This window comes from Heteronotia binoei, chromosome 12 (assembly GCF_032191835.1).
Source record: "Heteronotia binoei isolate CCM8104 ecotype False Entrance Well chromosome 12, APGP_CSIRO_Hbin_v1, whole genome shotgun sequence".
Taxonomy (NCBI): Eukaryota; Metazoa; Chordata; class Lepidosauria; order Squamata; family Gekkonidae; genus Heteronotia; species Heteronotia binoei.
In genome coordinates, this window is record NC_083234.1 from 74,987,355 (window position 1) to 75,001,951 (window position 14,597).

At 45.5% G+C, this 14,597-nt stretch overlaps 1 protein-coding gene across 2 annotated transcripts in view; it reads left to right on the top strand.

Annotated features, from left to right (window-relative positions):
* Positions 1-8,313: 8,313 nt before the first annotated feature.
* The window catches only part of PHYHD1 (phytanoyl-CoA dioxygenase domain containing 1), a 38,674-nt gene continuing 32,390 nt past the window's right edge, over positions 8,314-14,597 (top strand). For both annotated transcript variants that reach the window (XM_060250862.1, XM_060250863.1), the window contains exons 1-2: positions 8,314-8,449; positions 11,091-11,249. In XM_060250862.1, the coding sequence (XP_060106845.1) occupies positions 8,417-8,449; positions 11,091-11,249 (192 nt within the window). In that variant the 5' untranslated portion in view covers positions 8,314-8,416. The remainder of the gene's footprint in view (positions 8,450-11,090; positions 11,250-14,597) is intronic.

Sequence of the window (14,597 nt, forward strand, 5' to 3'; positions counted from 1 at the left end):
CTGGGATGTGCACGTTGTGGACTAGAACCCCTCAGCTCTGGTGGAATGAATCGCAATGGCCAGGGAGAAATTAAACCGTTGTAATGCCAGGAGACCGAAGTAAGTTCTCAGTTTGTTATTCATTACTTATTGATCCAGCCAACACACAGGGAAGAGAGTTTAAAAGCTCTGAACCCCCAAATAAGGTTCATGAAAAAGGGACTCCAAACCAATGTTCCCTCTAAGCTGAGTCAGTGTGAGCTAGCTCGCAGTTTTTAGCTTCCAGTTCACCATTTTTTGTCCTTAGCTCAAGAAAAATGGCCCCACAGCAAACTAATTTATGCAGTAAAAGGTAAAGGTAGTCCCCTGTGCAAGCACCAGCAGTTTCTGACTCTGGGGTGACGTTGCATCATGATGTTTTCACAGCAGACTTTTTACGGGGTGGTTTGCCATTGCCTTCCCCAGTCATCTTCACTTCTCCCCCCAGCAAGCTGGGGACTCATTTTACCGACCTCGGAAGGATGGAAAGCTGAGTCAACCTTGAGCTGGCTACCTGAACCCAGCTTCTACCGGGATCGAACTCAGGTCATGAGCAGAGAGCTCGGACTGCAGTACTGCAGCTCTCTGTGCCACAGGGCTCTTTAATTTATGCCGCAGCTCACAACTTGAATGCCAGTAGCTCACAAAATAGAATTTTTGCTCATAAGACTGCACATCTTAGAGGGAGCAGTGCTCAGAACCTACTTCAAGCTCCTGTATGAGTCTTGAATATGTGTAGCAGCTCATTGTCCGGAAATCCGAGTTTTGACCCCCGCAGAGCCTCCCGCATCCCAGCAGGCAGAAGATAAATCTGCTACCAGTCTCTTAGAGAGATGCATTAAGGTAATTGTTCCCAGAAATATATTAATGCCAGCAAGATTCAGGTTGTGTGTTCGCAGAGCGCTGGATGTTCCTTCTTGCTTTGGGCTGTGCATGCCCTCCCCCTGCACGGGTTGGCACAACACACTGTTCTCTTTCTTTGCAGAACAAACACCTGTCCTTGCAGTCCCATAGCTAAGAGTCACAGTGGGGCCGTAGGAGGGGGGCCATGGGGTAGAGCAAGAAGCTGGAGAGGCTGGGGACCACCGCTCTCCTTCTCCCCTCCAGTGTGATTTAAATTGCATGTAAGCTCAGATTCCTCTTCTACCTTTCCTAGAGCTCAACCTGCAGTGATCGACTTCCAATTCTGAAGTTCCAAAGAAGGCTGATTTGGATCTCTGTGCTCCCCCCCCCCCATTCCCCTGCTTCTCTGTGCCCTTCCCCAACCGGGAGCAGCAGGGAACGCAAGGCTTGTACAGGCTGGCTGGGGGATGCATGTCCTGGCCGCCCTCCTCCCTCCCTCCCCACCCCGAAAGGACTCTAGCTGCCCTTGCAGCCTGTGCAATTGAGGGGCCTCTTCTCCCACCCAACCAAGAATTTACCATTGGGTTGAGGGGTCCCCAGGGGAAGGGGGGAGCCAAGGCTTGGGGAGGGGGGTCGTAAAATCCACAAGGAGGCTAGGCCCTCTGGGCCCCATAGGGTGGTTCAGGCCTGCGTCCTTGGGTCTTAAGACAAAAGCCATCTCCTCTGCTGAAACAGCATCTGGTCCCCAAACCTTGAAGGGTAGAAGTCCAGATGGAACACATTTGCCTATTAGGGCACACCGCCTGGTGCCAACTTCCAAGCCAGCCGGGACTGTGTTCCTGGGTGTTCCTGCTCAAAAAAAGGCCCTGATTTTAACCACTATGCCATCACGCTGAAAATCGATCCATTCAGAAGGGTTCCTATCTGGGGAGAGCTTTGGTAGCACGGAGACTGATGCAGACATGGTACTGAGTCGAAAGATTCCAAACCTCAGCATTTGATAAAATCCACTTCAACGAGGACCAAAGGGGTAAAGGGCAAAAACAGAAAACTGGAGACAAAATGCCAAATTCAATGCCTTCTCTGCCACTTCAGTTTCTCCTGCTGCACTTTGAAATGTTCTCCTGCTAGCTACAAGGGCCAATCACTGGCTCCCCTTAACGGAAATTAAAGTTGTGGGGGGTCCCCCCCCCCGAAAGCTGCTCCAGAATGCAAATGTTGATCAACTGGTGCAAAAAAAAAAGGTATGCAAAGAGAAGCCTGGCTTTACACCCACGGGATTGTAATGAATGGTTCCTGCTCCAGATGTTCCACGATATGTTGTCTGTCTGAGGTGCAGTCAGCATTGTCTTTAGAAACTTCTCTCTAATCTTTAGTCAGTCAAGATAAGGTATCCGTTGCCATGGGAATCTTACTCCTGGACAACTCTTTGCCTTGCCCCTTGGCAACCATGAAGGCTCCCTTGTTTACCCTTCCAAAATAAGAGGCCAGGAAATCTGCATGACTTGGATCATGCAAACTGCAGGTGGAAGCTCACATGGCTGAATGCTCACCATCATGACATACTGATATTACACTGGCTTTTTTTGAGCAGGAACACAGTTTGATGTCAGGGGGTGTGGCCTAACATGCAAATGAGCGCCTGCTGGGCTTTTTCTACAAAAAAGCCGTGTGAAACAATGGTGACATCAGGGGGTGTGGCCTAATATGCAAATGAGTGGTGCTGGGCTTTTTCTACAAACAAAAACCCTGTGTGAAACAATGGTGACATCAGGGTGTGTGGCCTAACATGCAAATGAGCTCCTGCTGGGCTTTTCTACAAACAAAAGCCCTGTGTGAAACAATGGTGACATCAGGGTGTGAGGCCTAATATGCAAATGAGCTCCTGCTGGGCTTTTTCTACAAAGAAGCCCTGTGTGAAACAATGGTGACGTCAGGGGGTGAGGCCTGATATGCAAATGAGTGGCCGCTGGGCTTTTTCTACAAACAAAAGCCCTGTGTGAAACAATGGTGACATCAGGGGATGTGGCCTAATATGCAAATTAGTGACTGCTGGGCTTTTTCTACAAACAAAAGCCCTGTATGAAACAATGCTGACATCAGGGGGTGAGGCCTAATATGCAAATGAGTAACTGCTGGGCTTTTTCTACAAACAAAAGCCCTGTGTGAAACAATGGTGACATCAGGGGGTGTGGGCTAATATGCAAATGAGTAACTGCTGGGCTTTTTATACAAAAAAAAGCCCTGCTATTTCCAGGCCTGCCTGGGGCTCCCATAGCTGTACCATTGGTCTGTATGAAAAGTTCATTGCTAAATCTGTAGTACTTATGGGTGAGAACAAAATGGTACAGTTTGGTGGCAAAGTCAATGGCACCCGCATGGCCCCACAATATGCTAACATCTTCATGGCTGACTTGGAGCAACGCTTCCTAGACTCCCACCCACTCCTACCTACCTTATACCTGCATTACATTGATGACATCTTTATGGTCTGGACACATGGTAAAGAAGCCCTGGATACATTTCACCAGGCATTCAATGACTTCCACCCCACCATCAACCTGACAATGAACCAGTCTATGCAAGAAATACATTTTCTGGATGCCACTGTTAAAATACACAATGGATGCATAGACACTACCTTATACCAGAAACCTACTGACAGACAAACATACCTGCATGCCTCCAGCTACCATCCCAAACATACCAAATGAGCCATTGTATACAGCCAGGCTCTATGCTACAGCTGCATTTGCTCCAGTCCTGCTGGCAGAGATTCTCACCTGAGGGATCTACAACAAACCTCTTTGGAACTAAAGTACCCACCTGATGAAATTAGGAAACAGATTAACAAAGCCAGAATGATACCCAGAGAAAACCTGTTACAAAACAAACCCAAAAAAAGACAATAACAGAACACCACTAGTGGTCACACACAACTCTCAACTGAAAATAGTTCAACGTATCATCAACAACTTACAACCTCTACTGAATAGTGACAGCTCTCTTTAAAAGTACTGGGGGGGTAAACCTTTTCTTGCCCTAATCTCAAACAATTCCTCACCCACAACAATACAACATCTCATCTGAGCATGGGCACTGGTACCAGAGCTTGCAATAAACCCAAGTGCCAACTTTGCTGCCACATAAACCCAGGCAACACAATCACTGGACCTAACAGCATTAACTACACCGTCTCAGGCTCATTCACTTGCTCATCTTCCAACATTAGATATGCCATTAAATGCCAACAATGCCCTTCAGTTCTTTACATAGGGCAAACAGGACAAACCCTCCTTCAAAGGATAAATGGACACAAATCTGACATCAGGAATTACAGAACTGAGAAACCTGTGGGGGAACACTTTAACCTTCCAAAGCATCCAATGGGTGACCTCAAAGTAGCTGTTTCACTGCAAAGGAACTTCAAGAACAGAATGGAGAGAGAAACTGCTGAATTACAAATTATTATGAAACTTGGAACAAACACCTCCCCAGAACGGAACAGGAATATTGGTTTTTTTATCTCATTACAGATGCTAAACCCACTCTCAGAACTTCAAGAACAGAATGGAGAGGGGAACTGCTGAATTACAAACTATTATGAAATTTGGAACACCTCCCCAGGACTGAACAGAGAGGTTGGTTTTTTTTTTATCTCATTACATATGCTAAACCCACTTTCACCAAGTAGGGCAATATATTCACAGTATTCCAATGTATTTCTCTTTTAGGATAGTGTGTCAGAATAATGCTTTTGTATTGACATACTCAAACTAGGGACATTGGCTGTTTATCTCATTACATATATTAAACCCATCTTCTGCTATATTTTAATGTATTTTTCTCTAATGGCAAACTAGAATGATGTATATATTTATGTTACATGTTAAAAGATAAATTAGTTGGACAGAAAAAACTTCTGGGAAAGAAATGCCTTCTTTTTGACCCAGGTTTATTAGCAATAGAATAATTAACAGGCATTCTCACATTCTGTCATTTTACTGTTTCATGGTTTCCCATGCTAATTCAACCCAGATCAAAGGTTTTCTGAAATTGTTAATTTTACTATTCTGCTATTGGTTTTTAACTCTGTACATAAGAAGATAAGAGAAGCCATGTTGGATCAGGCCAATGGCCCATCCAGTCCAACACTCTGTGTCACACAGTGGCCAACATTTATATATATATATATATATATATATATATATATATATATATATATATATATATATATATATATATATATATATATATATATATATACACACACACACACACACATATATACACACTGTGGCTAACAGCCACTGATGGACCTCTGCTCCATATTTTTATCTAACCCCCTTTTGAAGCTGTCTATGCTTGTAGCCGCCACCACCTCCTGTGGCAGTGAATTCCACATGTTAATCACCCTTTGGGTGAAGAAGTACTTCCTTTTATCTGTTTTAACCTGACTGCTGAGCAATTTCATCCAATGCCCACGAGTTCTTGTATTTTGAGAAAGGGAGAAAAGTACTTCTTTCTCTACTTTCTCCATCCCATGCATTATCTTGTAAACCTCTATCCCGCAGTCGACGTTTCTCCAAGCTAAAGAGCCCCAAGTGTTTTAACCTTTCTTCAAAGGGAAAATGTTCCAACCCTTTAATCATTCTAGTTGCCCTTTTCTGGACTTTTTCCAATGCTATAATATCCTTTTTGAGGTGCGGTGACCAGAATTGCACACAGTATTCCAAATGAGACTGCACCATCAATTTATACAGGGGCATTATGATACTGGCTGATTTGTTTTCAATTCCCTTCCTAATAATTCCCAGCATGGCGTTGGCCTTTTTTATTGCAATCGCACACTGTCTTGACATTTTCAGTGAGTTATCTACCATGACCCCAAGATCTCTCTCTTGGTCAGTCTCTGCCAGTTCACACCCCATCAACTTGTATTGGTAGCTGGGATTCTTGGACCCAATGTGCATTACTTTGCACTTGGCCACATTGAACCTCACCTGTCACGTTGACGCCCACTCACCCAGCCTCAACAGATCCTTTTGGAGTGCCTCACAATTCTCTCTGGTTCTCACCATCCTGAACAATTTAGTGTCATCTGCAAACTTGGCCACTTCACTACTCACTCCCAACTCCAAATCATTTATGAACTAGTTAAAGAGCATGGGACCCAGTACCAAGCCCTGCGACACCCCACTGTTACTGTCTTCCACTGCAAAGACTGCCCATTTATACTCACTCTCTGCTTCCTATTAATTAGCCAATTTTTGATCCACATGAGGACCTGTCCTTTTATTCCATGACTCTCGAGCTTTCTAAGGAGCCTTTGATAAGGAACTTTATCAAAAGCTTTCTGGAAGTCAAGGTAAACAACATCTATCGGGTCTCCTTTGTCCACATGTTTGTTCACCCCCTCAAAGAAATGCAACAGGTTAGTGAGGCAAGATCTTCCCTTAGAGAACCCATGCTGAGTCTTCCTCAATAACCCGTGTTCATCAATGTGCCTACTCATTCTGTTCTTGATAATGGTTTCTACCAACTTTCCCGGTATTGAAGTCAGACTGACTGGCCTGTAATTTCCCGGATCGCTCTGGAACCCTTTTTAAAGATGGGGGTGACATTTGCTACTTTCCAGTCCTCAGGAACGGAGGCAGATTTCAGTGAAAGATTACATCTTTTTTTCAGGAGATCCACAAGTTCAACTTTGAGTTCTTTCAGAACTCTTGGATGTATGCCATCCGGACCTGGTGACTTATTAGTTTTTAATTTGTCTATCAGTTGTAGGACCTCCTCTCTTGTCACCTCAATCTGACTCAGGTCTTTCAACACCCCTTCCAAAATTAGTGGTTCTGGAGCGGGCAAACACTTCTCGTCTTCCACAGTGAAGATGGAAGCAAAAATTGCATTCAGTTTCTCAGCCTATTATCCTTCAGTAATCCTTTTACCCCTTGGCCATCCAAGGGCCCCACTGCCTCCGTGGCTGGTTTCCTGCTTCTAATATATTTGAAGAAATTTTTATTGTTGGTCTTTATGTTTTCTGCAATATGCTCCTCATAGTCCCTTTTTGCCTGCCTGATCACAGTCTTGCATTTGATTTGCCACAGCCTGTGTTCCCTTTTATTAATCTCACTTGGACTAGCTTTCCACCACTTAAATGAGTCCTTCTTACCTTTTACAGCTTCCATTACTTTGTTTGTTAACCATGCAGGCCTTTTCTTATACCTGTTTGTGCCTTTCCTAACTTGTGGTATATATTTTATCTGAGCATCTAGGATTGTAGTTTTAAATAGCCTCCAAGCTTCCCCAAGGTTTTGACTGTATTGACCTTTCCTTTCAGTTTCCTCTTCACATGCCTCCTCATCTCAGAGAATTTACCCCTTTTAAAGTTAAACGTGGTTGTGCCGGTCTTTTGGAGCAACTCTCTATTTATACAAATGGTGAAATCAATAACGTTATGGTCACTGCTCCCAAGCGGTGCGATCACTTTTACATCTCTCACCAAGTCTTGGGCATTACTTAGGACCAAATCGAGGATCGCCCCACCCCTGGTAGGTTCTGAGACCATCTGCTCCATAGCACAGTCATTGAGAGCATCAAGAAACTCAATCTCTTTTTCTCGACCAGAACACATATTGACCCAATCAATCTGCGGGTATTTAAAATCACCTATTACGACACAGTTTTTACGTTTAGCCGCTATCTTGAATCCTTCCATCATATTATAATCGTCCTCTATCTTTTGATTTGGTGGGCGATAACAAACTCCCATAGTTAAATTTCCTTTTGGGCCCTCTATTTCAACCCAAAGCATTTCTAGGAGGGAATCTAATTCTCTGACCACTTGGCATTCCAAACCCCACCAACTATATGTGGCTCTGCTTACTGTACCTCATTCCTCGTCTGAAGAAGTGTGCATGCACACGAAAGCTTACGTTCTGAATAAAACTAAGTTGGTCTTAAAGGTGCAATCGACTCCTATTTTGTTCTGCTACTTCAGACCAACACGGCTGCCTATTTGGATTTGTTCTATGTTGTAATTTGTACTTTTTTTTTTAAGTGATACTTTAGCTTTAGACATCTTGTTTCTCAGTGCTTTCTTTTTTTTATGATGAGGCCAGGAACCAGTAAGTATTGTAAATAAAACCACCGTAGGGGCAGCAAGCCTTTCCCTCAGCACTCTCAGAGGGCCTTATTCACTCTGCAGCTGGGATTCAAAGCCGATTTGACAGATCCTCTCAGCTTTGGCACGTTCTCTCCTGGTCCGTCTCTCCTTTGGACTAGCCTTACTCCTCGGATCTTTTACGATGTTCCTTCCCCCTGAAGGCAAAAAGCTGCACCCAGGTTTTCAGCCAGACGGTGGAGTCCAACGAGAACGGAGCCAAAGTCCTTTCGAAGGGGCCTCTGAGATCTCGTGGTTTGTGTAACCAGCTGGATTTCCCTCATCCTTTTGTCACATGGTGCTGGGATCGTATGAAGAGAAGGAGAGTGAACAGCTCAGAAAGAAGCTAGAATTCGGCGCAGGGCTCTATTTTCTCTTTTTCATAAATCCCGGATGGCGTTTGTCACTCAGGAACAGATTTCTCAGGTAAGAGAAGAAAGCATCAAATGTCACTCCGTGACATCAAACTGGGAAGAGCAAAAGATTGTAAGTGAGCTGGCCCAGAGGAAAATCCCCAAAACAGCAGTTGTGCAATACCTAATTAAATGTGCTGTTCCAGGAGACAGAAAGTGTGTGTCTGTGTAAGTACTCAAAATCATGTCCAATTTGCAAATAATCTTTCATTCCCCCCAGTGATTGTAGTTAGCAATGATTTGTTGGTGCAGTGGGTTCTGTATTCCGCTCTGATCACATTAGTTTCTAAAGATACCTTGCTGAGGCTGAAAAACTTCTTCAGAAGCTCTGGGCCTTGCCCTCTTGGCTGGAATGTTTTTTTTCACTCTGTGCTCCCTCTGTGTTAAGTAATGACCTCTGCTAAGCCTTTCCATCCAGAAGTAATCGTCTTGGTTTCTATAAAAGGCAACATGCAGTCAAAAGTGGACAGGAGGATTGCATTCAGATTTTACCATAAACTAGGGTTGCCAAATCCAATTCAAGAAATATCTGGGGATGGAAATATTTGGGGGTGGAGCCAGGAGACTTTGGGGGTGGAGCCAGGAGCAAGGTTGTGACAAGCATAATTGAACTCCAAAGGGAGTTCTGGCCGTCACATTTACAGGGACCACATACCATTTAAATGCCTTCCTTCCATAGGAAATAATGAAGGATAGGGGCACCTTCTTTTGGGGCTCATAGAATTGAGAATCAGACAAAAGGGGGAGAGGGAGGAGAAATTGACCTTTGGAAACCTCGGAGAGGAGGTGCATTTTTATTTTTTTGTATTTATAGGTGTGTGTGCATGCGTGTGTGCACTTGGAAGTCATGGCAACCTCTGGTGACTGATCCCTATTGGTGGCCTGGAGGATATTCAGAGAGGTGGCTGAATCAAGCCTACCCCTGCCTCCTGACTGCTGGTATTCCAAGGAGGTCTCCCTCCCATCCAAGTACTTGCCAGAGTCGACCCTGCTTAGCTTCCGAGATCTGATGAGGTCAGGCTTGCCTGGGCTATCGAGGCCAGGGTGAGAGAAGGGGCATTTTGACTCTCCTGTGATTCCTGGCAGCCCCCCTCCCCAATTCATTCTCTGCAATTATCACATTTGCACGCCTTAAGTTCTGAACGTGCACAGAGGGATACATTAAGACAAAAGTGTTGGACACAGATAAAGGAAAAAGAAGGGTGTGCATAGAAAGAAACATGGTAGCAAGGGAGTTTAGGGAAAAAACTCTTCCTCTGGCCCTCAGTGGTGCTAGGCAAGGGCAGGCTGGCTTTCTGCGGCCAGGGCCGGTCCTGCCACAAGGCAAACTCGGCAATTACCTAGGGCACTGGCCTTTTGGGGGCACCCCCATGTAGGGTTGCCAATCCCCAGGTGTGGGCAGGGGATCCCCCGGTTTGGAGGCCCTCCCTTCGCTTCAGGGTCATCAGAAAGCAGGGGGAGGGAAATGTCTGCTGAGCTCTCATTATTCCCCATGGAGACCGATTCCCATAGGGAATAATGGAGAATTGATCTGTGGGTATCTGGGGCTCCGGAGGAGCTGTGTTTTGAGATAGAGGCATCAGTTTTTCAGCATAGCATCCAATATCTCTCCTCAAAACACCCTCCAAGTTTCAAAAAGATTGAACCAAGGGGTGCAATTCTGTGAACCCCCAAATAAGGTGCTCTATCCATCATTATTTCCAATGGAGGGGAGGCATTTAAAAGGTGTGCGGTCCCTTTAAATGTGAAGGTCAGAACTCCCTTTGGAGTTCAATTTTGCTTGTCACAGCCTTGCTCCTGGCAGCACCCCCAATATCTCCTAGCTCCACCCTTTATTACCTTTAAAGCCCTATATGGCCGAGGACCGACCTACCTAAGGGACCGTCTCTCCCCGTATGAGCCCCAGAGAGCACTGAGGTCAGTAGGGAAAAACAAACTGACCATCCCTGGGCCAAGAGAAGTTAAACTTCAGAATACCCGCGCTCGGGCCTTTTCTACCGCGGCCCCATACCTTTGGAATCAGCTCCCAGAGGAGGTGCGGGCCCTGCGGAGCCTTGATCAGTTCCACAGGGCCTGCAAGATCACCCTCTTCAAACTGGCATTCATGAATTGCTGATTTATGGTTGTAACAAGGAAAACGCCAAAACGGCCTGGTTCAGGGACCCTGTTATTATTATGTCAACTGACAGGGATAGCGTTAAACAACAATGTTAATTTTAGATTTAGTAATGTTTTAATTAAGTATTGACTGGTTTTTAAATATTGTAATTTAATGTTTTTTCGTCTATTGTATTGTTTGCTTACGGATGTTGTTAGCCGCCCTGAGCCTGCTTTGGCGGGGGAGGGCGGGATACAAATAAAATTTTACTTACTTACTTTTACTTACACCCGCAAGTCTCCTGGCTCCACCCCCCAAAGTCGCCAGATATTTCTTGAATTGGACATGGCAACCCTACCCGCATATGACTCGCATATGACTCGGTGATGTTACCAGTGCAGGGGTGGGGGGCAGAAGTTAGCCTCGCCTAGGGTCTAAGTCTAAGTCCAGCCCCGTCGCAGCTCTTTTCTGTGTTGCTGTCATGATGGAACACGTGGAGGGCTTTTGCAGAGTTTTCCCTCCAGCAGAGCCTGAACTGTAGCGTGCTGTTTTCCAGTTCCACAAAGATGGCTTCTTAGCTCTGGAGGAGTTTTTCACCTCGGAGGAATGTGACGCGATGCAGGCCCAGATCCGAAAGATCATTGCTGAAATGGACGTGCCCCCTCAATGCCGCACTGAATTCTCAACAAAGCACGACGAGCAGCTCCAAGCCCAGGTATGGGTTCAAACTCCCAGACTTTGGGTGTTCCTTGGGGAGGAAGGTGAGGTATAAGTGAAGTAAATAAACACATGAAATGCTTATGTAATATATGTATGACATAGTATAGTGTGTAAAATTTAATGAAGATAAATTCATTAACCAACTTCCCAGTCCTTCGGTTAAGCATTTATAGCAAACAAAAGCTGAGAGTCAAAGCTAAGACTGTCCTTCTTTATAAAGAAAGTTTGTTTTCAAGACAAACAATTCTTCTGTTTTCTGCCACGCTGACCTCTCCTCGGGGGGGGGGGGGGGAGATGCAGGTAATTGAATTTTTTTTTATTTCAAATGCTTGTATCCCATTTTTTGGTAAAGATTTCCCCAAACCTGTTCACATTCTGATCAGATCCTTAATTACAAAATGCAGTGCTGCAGCCCCCCCCCCCCAGAGCCCCAGATACACGGATCAATTCTCCATGATTTTCTAGGGGAATAAATCTCCATAGGGAATAATAGAGTTCCCAGCAGACATTTCCCTCCCCTCCCCCGGCTTTCTGACGACCCTGAAGCGGGGGAAGGGTCTCCAAAGAGAGTTCTGGCCATCACATTTAAAGGGACGGCAGCACTCCTTTTCAATTCCTTCCTTCCATAGGAAATAATGAAGGCTAGGGGCACCTTCTTTTGTTGATTCATTGGACAAAGTTTGAGACCAGTGACAACTTTATGACCAACAAAGTTTAATTCTGGGTATAAGCTTTTGTGCACACAAAAGTTTATATCCAGAATTAAACTTTGTTGGTCTTCAAAGGGCCACCGGACTCAGACTTAGGGTTGCCAAGTCCAATTCAAGAAATATCTGGGGACTTTGGGGGTGGAGACAGGAGACTTTGGGGGTGGAGCCAGGAGACATTAGGGGTGGAGCCAAGATCAAGGCTGTGACAAGCATAATGGAACTCCAAAGAGAGTTCTGGCCATCACATTTAAAGGGACGGCAGCACTCCTTTTCAATTCCTTCCTTCCATAGGAAATAATGAAGGCTAGGGGCACCTTCTTTTGGGGCTCATAGAATTGGACCCCCTGGTCCAATCTTTTTGAAACTTGGGGAATATTTTGGGGAGTGGCACTAGATGCTGTACTGAAAATTTGGTGCCTCTACCCCAAAAAGCAGCCCCCCCAGAGCCCCAGATACACGGATCAATTCTCCATGATTTTCTAGGGGAATAAATCTCCATAGGGAATAATAGAGTTCCCAGCAGACATTTCCCTCCCCTCCCCCGGCTTTCTGACGACCCTGAAGCGGGGGGAGGGTCTCCAAACCGGGGGAACCCCTGCCCCCACCTGGGGATTGGCAACCCTACTCAGACTTTGTTCTGTTGCTTCAGACCAACATGGCTACCCACCTGAATCTATCATAGAACTGGAAGGGACCTTCCAGGGTCATCTAGTCCAACCTCCTGCACAATGCAGGACATTCAGACATCCCCTCCCTCCCATCCCCAGTGACTCCTGTTTCATGTCCAGAAGATGGCAAAAAAACCCCCTCCAAGATTCCTGGCCAAACTGGCCTGGAGAAAAATTGCTGGAGATTGCAGTTTACTGGAAAATGTAAAAACTGCAATTTGCTTGAATCTGTGTTAATTCATAGTTCAAAAAACAATCCAATAATCGGGGAAAAAAAACATTTACCGGGACAGACAAACTAAAGCACTTCTTTGTACAAAGCAAAAACTAACTCATGGAACTCACTGCTACAAGATGTGGTGGTTGTCAGTGTCTTAAACAGACATATTTGGGGAGAAGAGGGCCTTCCATGGCTATTGGCCATGAAGACTCTCATGCCTTGCTTCCAGGCCTTCTGGGGTCATTGTGGGAAACGAGATGATGGACTACTAGACTTGAGAGACCTCTGGTCTGATCCAACAGGGCTGTACTTATGTTCTGTTGTCAGCAGTTGCCTGCGAAAAGTACACATCACCAGAACTATTTCTGTAGCAGGAACTCCTTTGCATATTAGGCCACACACCCCTGATGTAGTCGGTCCTCCTGGAGCTTACAGTAGGCCCTGTAAGAAGAGCCCTGTAAGCTGTTGGAGGATTGGCTTACATCAGGTGTGGGTGGCCTGATATGCAAAGAGCTTCTGCTACAAAAAAAAGCCCTGCATATCACAGACAAAAAAAATGTAAACAGTGAACCTACAGAGCTCTGGAATGCAATTGGGATGTGACATGTCAAATCTCATGGACAAATGGTGTGACCTTATTGCCTTTACATGGCCTTTTCAAATCTCCTCTTTACAATTTCTTCCTAATCAGCTAGAGAAGCATCAAGCATTGAAAGCCAGTTTGGTGTAGTGGTTAAGTGCGCGGACTCTTGTCTGGGAGAACCGGGTTTGATTCCCCACTCCTCCACTTGCACCTGCTGGAATGGCCTTGGGTCAGCCATAGCTCTCGTAGGAGTTGACCTTGAAAGGGCAGCTGTTGTGAGAGCCCTCTCAGCTCTACCTACCTCACAGGGTGTCTGTTGTGGGGGAGGAAGGTAAAGGAGATTGTGACCACTCTGAGATTCAGAGTATAGGGTGGGATATAAATCCAATATCTTCTTAATTTGATGACATGGGTCCTGGTCTGTGCAAGCTTCGTCCTAGATTACACTGTCAGTCTATGAGAGCCCATTCTTCTTTCCACAGCAAGTCACTAACATGCCTAAGTCCTCTGCAGGGATGTCGAACTCATTTGTTATGAGGGCCTGATCTGACATAAATGAGACCTTGTTGGGCCAGGTCATATTGGGTTGGGCCGAGCCATGTCGGGCTGGCCCATATGTGTACATATTTAAGATTAGTAGCAGAGATATAAATTTGATAAAGAACACAAATATACATATTTTAAAAATTAAAACATTCTTAAAACGTTAGCACTCATTGGTCTTAAAGACGCTTTCTTTGTATTTCCCATGGGATCCAGGGAACTGGGTAAAGGAAACTCTCTGGTTCTTTTCTTCTTCCCCAGAGGACTGGGGGGGAGCCTCAGCCAATAGAAGGAAGAGAGGCTTTAGCTCAGTAGCTCCACTGTGCAATTGAGAGAGTCTGAGAGAGTTTAGCTCAATAGCTCTGCTGTGCAATTGAGAGAGTCTGAGAGAGTTTAGCTCAGTAGCTCTGCTGTGCAATTGAGAGCTCTCCCTGCCCCCCTTCTTCCCCAAGGGAGGAGCCTCAGTCAATGGGGAAAATAGAGGTTTTGCTCTGTAACTCCTGTGCGACTGAGCAAGCCTTGCAAAACAAGCTGTTACACAGAAGGAAGCAAGAAAGAGGGAGAAAAAAGCAGATGACAGCCAGTTGCTTGGGGGCCTGATAGGAGCCCTTCGGGGGCC